At 39.1% G+C, this 10652-nt stretch overlaps 1 protein-coding gene across 1 annotated transcript; it reads right to left on the bottom strand.

Moving 5' to 3' along the window:
- Window positions 1-9706: 9706 nt before the first annotated feature.
- LOC101598821 (olfactory receptor 502-like) lies at window positions 9707-10652 on the bottom strand. The gene has a single exon (XM_012950073.2). It carries the CDS (start codon window positions 10649-10651, stop codon window positions 9707-9709), a length of 945 nt encoding a protein of 314 aa, XP_012805527.2. The 5' UTR covers window position 10652.

The raw sequence follows: 10652 nt of genomic DNA, 5'->3' as shown, positions 1-10652 counted from the left end.
AGCACAGTGCAGCTGCTGCCAACCGACTGCTGTGATGGACACATGACATAAAAGCATTTATGAATATAGCACGTGGTTGAAATCTATTACAGATGCATCATTCCCAAAATATTTGGTGTAACACTTGATGTTTTACTCTAGGCTACCATTATTTTTGTGATTATGTGAACTGAATCTTTGTGAAAAAAATTTTAAACAAGAATTCTGGACCTCTGATTCAAAGATTATGTTTTTAGTTCAAACTTTTATGTATTATAAAATATGTCTGTGTGGTTTTAAACTAAGATTTAAATTTATGAAATTTATGAGGATCACAAAGTATTTATCATAAGCATAACAAAAGAGTAAAATATACAAACATAGAGTTCTGTAATGAAGACTTTAGTAATCACTCCTCCCTTCTGAATGCCACTTCTGTTATCAGCACAGGAGTCAGTTCTGTGTTCCAGCTACTCTTATTTCTAGGACACAGCAATTGTGGACAAAGCTTAACCTGAAAATGATACATAGATTAGCAAGGTTAGTACCTGAATCCCAGGCAGGTTTGAGTCAGAGTCAGTTTATACTTTCAGTAAATATAGTATATAGGAAAGTTGGCCATGAAGTTCAGGCCATCTATATTTGGGGACATGGCAGGTTAGCTATTCAACTCTGACAGTTAACACATAAGAGGTGCTTTGTTAGTGACATAAAGGCAACCAGTGAAATAATTCATTGCTTATGACATTTTTTTTTTTGTTTGTTTGTCTTTCAAGGTAGGGTCTCATTCTAGTTCAGGCTGACCTGGAATACACTATGTCATCTCAGGGTGGCCTCAAGCTCACAGTGATCCTCCTACTTCTGCCTCCTGGGTGCTGAGATTAAAGGTGTGTGCCACTACGCCCTGCTTCTTATGACAATTTTTAAAATAAGAAATAAATTTTCTTGGTATACCAGGGAAGACTACAAAAGGAACTTGTGCCCCAAAAATACAAGAGCTGGAAAAAACTGTTGTAAATATATTAATAGTTTAAACATTTCTACTTAAACCACTGCCTTATCAAGTTGTTTGAAATTATCAACATAATTACCAGGTATTATTCAGGTTTGCCCATTCACACATCAAGTCCTTTCCTAATGGAGCAATGATTTCTAAGTAGAATATGATGGTAAGAAAAAAAAATGTGATTTTAAAAACAGAACCTTTGTGCATAAATATGTAATCTGAAATGTTAAGAAATTTACTGAGGTTCATTCAACTAGAGTCCAGATTGATTTTCATCTCCAGAGTTGGCGTTACATCCTTGGGTTTATCCACAGTTTCTTGGGCCTCTATTGCTAAAGCGAGCACTCAGTCAAGAAACAAGTCAGTCTTTTCACAAGACATTTACTGACAGTAAGCTAGCAAAGCATTTCAAAGCTAGTGAGTGACTCTATTACCATTTTGGCTGAGTGCTAAGTTTACATACTCTTAAGACCATGTTGGCTTTTTGAGTTAAGAGAGAATTAATGAGAAATCTTTGAAAACTTGGTCAGGCCTGATTATCCACATGAATTTTGACAATGGAAATATAAGTAGATTCAGCTACATTTTTACCTGATTGCATGATTCCATATGGCTGATCTCAACCATGCTTTATAAATATAAATACAGTTTAAAAGAAGTATTCTCCAGTGTAATGGGAACTCAGTAAGCAAGATTTACCCACAATACCAAAATCTCACCTCCTGAAATGACACTTCATATGAAAGTCAAGTTGGTTCTGATTACATAGGAGCAAAGCTACCTTTTACTATTACAACTGTGGATAATTAACTGAAGAGTCTCTAGATTCACATGTGAATTCAAATGCACTAGAGATTATTTTCATAGCCTCAGGTGAATATTCAATAGCTCAATTCACATGAAACAATTAATTTTTCAAAGAGGTTACCAATCCCATTTTCATTTCATGTAGGTACTGGTATACTATCAATTGATGGTTATGGAATATATGAAAATAGTTATTTCTGAGAAATGCTGGCTATAATTTTATTTTGATATCACAGATGAGAGGATATTAATCTGTACACATAATAGATTTCTTATGTTCAAAGTCTGTTCAGTTAATTTGAACTTTGTAAGAGTTGCCAAATATGAACCAGTAGGTACTTGGCAGATTGCAGAAAAGGGAAACAAGTGAAGTTGAGTTTTATATAGCAATGAAATAGTTTTACAGCTAAACCCACACAATGTTAATATTATGAAGAGAACTGAAAGTGAAAATAGGTATTGAAGACTTTCAGGTGTTATTCTGTATTCTATTATTTGCATCTCAACCTAATGTAAACAATGTTGTATCATTAATGGGTGACAACCAGTATAGATTTCTATATCATGATGGAGGATAACAGACACTGAGATTTCAACCTGAAGACTGAGCCCAACTCCATTGTTAATCCAATTTGTGTGTGTGTGTGTGTGTTTATTGCTTTGTGCATGCGTGTTGTATATGCATTCATGTGCTATATGTGCGCATGGGTTTGCACATCCCATAATGCATGCATGGAAGTCAGAGGGTACCTTTTGAGCCCTCCTCTCTAGGTTGCATTGCCCTGGTTCTCTCTCTGATGTTCTTTTGGGTATATTCTGAGAACTTCCAGGTGATTCTCTTGCCACGGCCCTCCTATCACCGAACTGGAGTAACAGAATCCCATTAGTATGTTGACTTTTTGCATGGGGTGCGAGGATCAAGCAAACTCACTTACCTGGGCTTGAGCAGCAAGCTCTATATTCACAGAGCCACATTTAAACCCACTAATCCCCATCTTACATGGCTTTATGTTACACACCTCATGCACCCTTGGTAGGGGTGGTTGGTCGCTGACCATAGGCTGACTTTGATCCAAAGCTACTATGTGGGAGTGAACCATGATAACCAACTCTGTGTGTGAGGTATTGGAATGAACTATGGGAAAGAACTGTAAGAACCTTCTTATGGACCTTACAAATGACTTTTTAAAACAAGAATATTTCAGTGATACGCTTTTTCTGCTAAGTTCTTATCTTCTAAATATTCCTTGAAAGTTACTCTTACAATCAAATGTTTAACTTTCTTAAAATAATGTAAGCAGATTTCCTATGTCTTAAAATGTCTTTGCTCTGAATAGTGCAGACAATTAAATCGACAAGGATTGTTAAGAGAAGCAGACTTGTCCTTAACTTGTGCTGCTTGCCTTACTTCCTCAGTGATTGGCTGTACTCCTGGCCTAGAGCAGTGCGTGCATAGTCAAGATGTGCTAATCATACTGTTCAAGATAATGGATGTTAAAAGTAATGAATTCCCATAGAAATACTGAAAACAAAAAGTGGACATTCGTGAACCATGTGTGTGTTTGTGTGTATTTTCTGGATCAGCAGGATCCATTGACCCATGTCTCTAAGTTCCTTGCCTTAAAAAATATTTTTTTCCTTTATTAGTTATATAATACTCAGTGTGTTAATGTCACATGCTGATATCATCCTTACCTTCATCCCTGTCTCCCCCCTCTGAAGGGACCCTCCTCACTGGGGATGCCAGTTATCTCCATGGTGATTGTGGGTCATACATTGTGGGGGTAGCCATCAGTTGTGGGGAAGAGGCAATGTCTCTGTGCATAATATCCCAACTTGTGGCTCTAATAATCTTTCTGTCCCCTCTTCCACAAATTTTCCTTAGCCATGTTGGGTTCGTTTTAGGTCTACTTCAGTTGTTGAGGTCTTGGGAGCTTCTGTGTCTCTGAATCCCTGGTTTGGTAGGAGCTGAGTGTTCTATGTGTCTGTCTCCTTCACCCTTGTGCTGATACTGAGTTCACCAAGAAAGCAGCACTCTTGCTCATTTCCCCAATTCCTCTATGGTTTCAGCTAGGGCCCTGGTGAAGTGTGATGGGCTGAAGGTTCTGTGCCTATCTGAAAAAGAGAATCAGATTCTCCAGTGGAGGGTAAATTCAGCACCAGATAAATGGGATAACCATTATTAGCTTAGCTATAGGCCCTCTTGTAGCCAAAGATTGGTGGGAGCTTGATATTGGAGAATGAATTCATTATTTGGATATGATTCTGAATTGTTTCCTAGTTCCAGCTATGGGTTCTGTTCCACTGAGTGATCAGTTAGCCAACCCAAGAGCAGTTGGTTACCCACCATGGCTGTGTGCCACGATTGCACTTGGGTAAGCATCACATTAGGTAGTTTGCTGCTGAGTAGCTTAGGCCTTGAGTTGCTTGGACAGATGTTGGCCACTTTCCCCCAGTAGCTCATGTGGCACCTTCGGGCACTAGATGACCTAGCTGTCTGGGGACCGGCTCTCTTCCAGATGCCTGCCAGTTCTCTCCATGTTCTATAATGACAGCATATGGCGTCTTTGACAGCAGGGTCTTACCATTAACCTCTGGTGGGTAATCAAGTGCTCTGACAGAAGTCTGTCTTCTTTTGGGAAACCATGTAGGTCTCTGATCAGCAGCTCACTGTGGATGTTAGCTGCATTTAGTACTGGGAGTTACAGGCCAGTGCCAAGGGAAAAGAAGGAAGAAAAAGATAGGTAATATAAAATAGAAAGAGAGGAGAAAGAGAGAGAGAGAGAGAGAGAGAGAGAGAGGAGAAAAGTAAGGTTAGTCTTTATCATATCCTCTCTGGGCCCCTTTAATTCAGGGGTTCCCTTTAAGGACCTAATGAAGGTTCAACCTTTTAGTCTGTCTTTCAGCATATAGGATTTTATGGTACCAGTTCCATTTGGATCCAGTTTTGTGTCCCCACCCACCCACCTTCTCATTCACCCCCAGCTCCACCCTCCCTATTGTCTGGTCCTCAAGATGCCCATTAGGTATGTCAGCATCTTGGGCTAATCCAGGTTAGGAGTGACAGATGTGTAAGACCATGTTATGATTATCTTTCTGTGATTGAGTTAGTTCACTGAGAATGATCTGTTCTAAGTTAAACCATTTTGCTACAAATTTCATTTTGTCATTTTCTTCTTACTGCTGTGTAGATGGTCCATCATGTAGATATGCCACATTTTGGTTACATTTTGGTTATCCATTCTTCTAATGATAGACATCTGGGTTGATTCCAGTTCTTAGCTATTATGGATTGAGCAGCTATAAATATGGTTGAGCAAATATCTCTGAACTGAGGCATGGAGCTTTTAGGGTACATGCCCAGTAAGGGAATAACTGGATCTGGTGGTAAATCTATAGTCAACCTTTATTTTTTTTGTTTTTTGTTTTTTGTGAGGTGGGGTCTCACTCTAGCTGAGGCTGACCTGGAATTCACTATGTAGTCTCAGGGTGGCCTTGAACACATGGCAATCCACTTACCTCTGCCTCCCGAGTGCTGGGATTAAAGGCATGCACCACCATGCCCAGCTACACTCAACCTTTTCAGGAGCCTCCATATTGCTTTTCACAGTGGTTGCACTATCTTACATTCCCAACAACAGTGAATGTGGATGGCTATTTCTACATATCCTCACCAGCATTTGATTTTTTAATGTTTGCTATCCTTACTGGGGTAAGGTGGAACCTCATAGTTGTTTTAATTTGCATTTCCCTGATGGTTAGGGATGCTGAACCTTTTCTTAGCTACGTGTTTTCCGTTTTCATTACTTCCTTTGAGAATTCCCTGTTCAGTTCTTTGCCCCACTTTGTAAGGGGTCTGTTTGATTTTTTTTAATTGTTCAGGTTTTTTAGTTCCTTGTAGATTCTGTCTGTTGTATAGCCAAAAATTTTTTTCCCATTCTGTAGGTAGTCTATTTGCTCTGCATATTGTATGTTTGTTGGTAACAAATATCAAATAGCTGTAGTTACTTGACCCAAAGCCTGGGTCCTCAATTCCGTTCCATTGGTCTATAATCCTGTTTTATGCCAGTAGTATTTTGTTTTTATTACTAGGGCTTTGTAATATAGCTTTCAATCAGGTATGGTGATGCCTCCAGAGGTGTTTCTTTTGCTGAGAATATGCTTGGATATCTGAGGCCTTCTGCCTCTCTATATGAATTTTGAGGTCAGTTTTTCTATCTTTGTGAAGAAAAAAGTTGGGATTTTTATTGGTATTGTATTAAATATGTATCTTGATTTTGGTACAATTGCCATTTTCACATTAATTCTGCCTATCCAGGAGGATGGAAGGTCTTTCCATTTTCTCAAGTCCTACTCAATTTCTTTCTTGAATGTTTTTACGTTTTCATTATATAAGTATTTCACATCCTTGGTTAATATTATTCCAAGGTATTTTAATTTTTTTTACTACTGAATATGGGACAATGTTGCTAATTTCTTTCTCTGTGTCTTTGTTCTTTGCATATAGAAAGGCTACTGATTTTCTTTTTTTGCATTGATTTTGTATCCTGCTACTTTACTGAAGGAATTAATCACCTTTAAGAGTTTAATAGGTAGAAATTCTCTGGTCACTTATGTATAGAATCATGTCATCTGCAAATAGGGCTAACTTAACTTCTTCCTTTCCAAATTGTATCCCTTTTATTTTTTTCTCCTTAGTGTTTGAGCTAGGATGTCTAGTACTATGTTGAAGAGCAGAGGTGAGAGTGGACACCCCTGTCTTGTTCCTGATCTCAATGGGAATTCCTTCTGTCTCTCCACACTTAGTCTTAATTGAGCTTTAGGAGCTTTATATATAGCCTTTATTATGTTGAGATATAGACCATCCATGCCTATTCTCTCCAGTGTTTTGATCATGAAGTGATGTTATATTTTGTCGCAGGCCTTTTCTGAATCTACTGAAATTATCATGTGGTTTTTGTTCTTAAGATTACTTATGTAGTATATTATGTTGACTGATTCCCATATGTTGACCCAACCATACATTCCTGGGATAAAGCTTACTTGATCAAGGTGGATAATGCTTTTGATGTATTGCTCAATTCAGTTTGGAAGGATTTTGTTCAAGACCTTTCTGTCTACGTTCATCAGGGAAATAGGTCTATAGTTTTCTTGTGGCACCTCTGTCTGGTTTTGGTATTAGGGTGATACTAGCTTCATAAAATGAGTTGGGGAACTTTCCCTATTCTCTATTTTTGTGGCACAGTTTGAAAAGATAAATGGGGACTGGAGAGATGGCTTAGCGGTTAAGCACTTGCCTGTGAAGCCTAAGGACCCCGGTTCGAGGCTCAGTTCCCCAGGTCCCACGTTAGCCAGATGCACAAGGGGGCGCACGCGTCTGGAGTTCGTTTGCAGAGGCTGGAAGTCCTGGTGCGCCCATTCTCTCTCTATCCCTCTACCTGTCTTTCTCTCTGTGTCTGTCGCTCTCAAATAAATAAATAAATAAAATTTTTTTTAAAAAAAGAAAAGATAAATGGTTCTAGTTTTTCCATGACGGTTTGATAGAATTCAGTGGAAAAGCCATCTGGTCCTCGGGGAGATTTTTGATTACTTTCTCAGTCTCATTGGGTATGATAGGTTTGTTTAGGAGATTAATCTGCTCTGAGTTTCTATTTGGTAAGTGGTATGTGTCCAGGAATTCATCCATTTCCTCCAGATTATCCAATTTTGTGGAGTAGAGGTTTTGGAAATAAGTCCCGGGACTGTGGTGAAAGCCGAGGGAGGGAGGGAGGAATGTGAGCCTGCTGGCCTGGGTCCACCTAGCCTGCAGGAAGTGTAGGAGGGACCTGGTAGCTTGGCAGCTGGCATGGCTGCTTGAGGTGTTTGGGGGACTGGAGGGCTGCCCAAAAGCATGGGAATAAGCAGATTTCCTACTTTGCTCCTCCGTGCCTTCCCACTGGAGGTCTGCTAGGACCTGCAGACCCTAAGGGTCCCACCGATCTTGCCTTTACTTTCCTGTGAGGTGAAGTGTGGTTAGGCGGACAACATCTTGACCAGAAGTCTGTCTTAAGTAAATTTTAAAAGAACTTTTGGGGCTGGAGAGATGGCTTAGTGGTTAGGTGCTTGCCTGTGAAGCCTAAGGACCCTGGTTCAAGGCACGATTCTTTAGGACCCACGTTAGCCAGATGAACAAGTGAGTGCACGGGTCTGGAGTTTGTTTGCAGTGGATGAAGGCCCTGGCACACCCATTCTCTCTCTCTCTCTATCTGCCTCTTTCTCTGTCTGTCACTCTCAAATAAATAAATAAAAATGAACAAAAAATAAAAGAATTTTTGGAATCCAGAACTAGGATGAGTCATCTCAATTCAATTAATCCAGTCTAGAAGTTTCCCCTCAGTCACAGTCATGATTTTGCTTTTTAGATGATTCTAGAGTTTGTCTTGCTGACAATATCAACCAGCATCATAGCCATCTTTAGAAACTTGTTGGTCATGAGAAACATTTACCTTTGGAAGAATTAAGAAACAAAATTCTTTAGATTTATCACTGTGGATGATGTATAGTGAATGAATTACAAAGAGTGAAGGATGGGGACAGGAGATCAAAGCTTCTTAGAGACTGTACTGCTTAGGCCTCTCCAAAACATAGGAGGTATATATATGAAAAGTTAACCTGGTTAAGAAAATGAGTGCTAAATGTTAAGTCACATCTAACAATACCATCAATCTCAGGGTTTGACCAAACATCAGAGATCACGTCTATTCAATTTGACACAGAAAATTAACCATCCTATTGGTATGATGTCTTATTAACTGGTAAGCTAAATCTAATGGAAAAGTTTGAATCACTGACAGATGTGGATAGAAGCTGTAGATAAATGTTTCTTTCAGAATGTAAAAGAAACAAACAAAAACCTTACAGGCCCAATGTAGGAGCTCAGAGATGTGAGAAAACTGTTACTTCCATGATGCTGAATCAATATACTGGTTAGCAGAGAGGGTCCATAACTTATGAGAATAAACTGAGAATGAATAATAATACAGAGAAAGATAAGTAAATATTACATATAAATAAGTATTATAAATATTATATAAATATATAATAGATGTATATTTTTAGAATACAGAGGTAAATTTAGATACTCTGGAGAAGCTGTGGCTTTGACTCAGTGATAGAACACTTGGACCTTCACAGAGAATGTTTCTTAATACCTGGGGGCAGTTCCTCCATTTCTTTGTTGGGAACCTCAGCATGCATAACCAATGCTGGAGTCTGAGGGCAGGAGCATGGACCTAATACTATAAATGCACACAATACCCATCTTGATTGATGATGATAACTATAATGGAAACATTTTCAGCAATTTTATTTTCTGTTCTACTTTGTCAGTTTCTCTCAGATTGTACGTGGTAAGGAATACAGTGACCATGCACACCTCAGGGTGAGCTGCTGTTGAAAGTGTACAAAATCTCTAAAAATATATATACTTAATAGTCTCAAATTGTAGCAGATGCTTTTTGAAAATACCTTCATACAAGACTAGTTGGAAAGAAGGGATTCAGTGGTGGGGGGACTTAAGAAGAACAAAAGGAAGGATCGTGGAAAGGATTAAGATCATGGTATTTTGTGTAAATGTGTAAAAGTTTTCAAAAAAAAGCTTAAAAAATCAACACAATTTACAAAGAATGTATAGAATATGATTTTTGTGGGATGAAATTTGCTATTATTGACTACATATAAATTTATTAAATTCAACTATAAACCTATAATAGTGTTTGATATCCCAAAATATATCTTACATACATTTACTAAATCACTTTGAATCCTATTAAATACATGTAAGACATAATTCTACAACAGACACACTCTTTTTATTTCTGTGTCTATGAGATATCATTATTTACTATACCAAGTCCTATAAAATAACTGATGTGCCTAGGAAAATAGTTTCCTACCAAGCTCTCTTTTCAGGGCACTCTTAATCTCATTATTCCTCAGGCTATAGATGAGGGGGTTCAACATGGGGATTACCACCATGTAGAACACGGACACCACCTTGTTCTGGTCAGTGGAGAAGCTGGACTTGGGCATCACATAAATGAACGTGACGGTCCCATAGAACAGAGTGACCGCAGTGAGGTGGGAGGTGCAGGTGGAGAAGGCCTTCTGGCGGCTCTCCGTGGAGCGCATCTTCAGGATGGTGATGAGGATGTAGATGTAGGAGACGGCTATGACAATCACTGTGGTCACAATGACTGTGCTAACAGAAATTGAGGAGACAAGTATGTAGACACTGACATCAGAACAGGAGAGTTCAATTAATGGAACAAAATCACAGAAAAAATGATTGATTCTATTTGGTCCACAGAAGACAAAAGAAAAGAAGGAAAGAGTGAAGGAGGAAGCATTAAGAAAACCACATACATAAGCTGCTGCAAGTAACTGGACACAGACTCGTGTGGACATTTTCATTGCATAAAGCAGTGGGCTACAGATGGCCACAAAGCGATCATAGGCCATGGTAGCCAGAACAAAGCACTCCATTGTCCCAAAGAAAGCAGCTGTGCCAAGCTGGATGCCACATCCAAGGTAGGAAATGGTATTTCTCTCCACCAGGAGGTTCACAAGCATGTTGGGTGTGACAGAAGATGAGTAGCCCATGTCAGCAAAAGCCAGTTGGCTCAGAAAAAAGTACATGGGATGATGGAGCTGAGAAGAGCCACTGATAAGAAGGACTATGCTGAGATTTCCAGATACAGTCACCATGTAGATGCCCAGAATGACAATGAAGAGGAAGACTCGCAGGACTGGGTCATCTGTTAATCCCACTAAAACGAACTCTGTCACTGCAGTGTGGTTCCCGTCTGCCAGGAAATCCATA

This window comes from Jaculus jaculus, chromosome 3 (assembly GCF_020740685.1).
Source record: "Jaculus jaculus isolate mJacJac1 chromosome 3, mJacJac1.mat.Y.cur, whole genome shotgun sequence".
Taxonomy (NCBI): Eukaryota; Metazoa; Chordata; class Mammalia; order Rodentia; family Dipodidae; genus Jaculus; species Jaculus jaculus.
This window is presented reverse-complemented; position numbering and strand designations above follow the sequence as displayed.

What these genes read in the sequence shown, in the direction of transcription:
- LOC101598821 (XM_012950073.2), bottom strand. Translation starts at nt 10,651, where the DNA reads ATGGATTTCCTGGCAGACGGGAACCACACTGCAGTGACAGAGTTCGTT.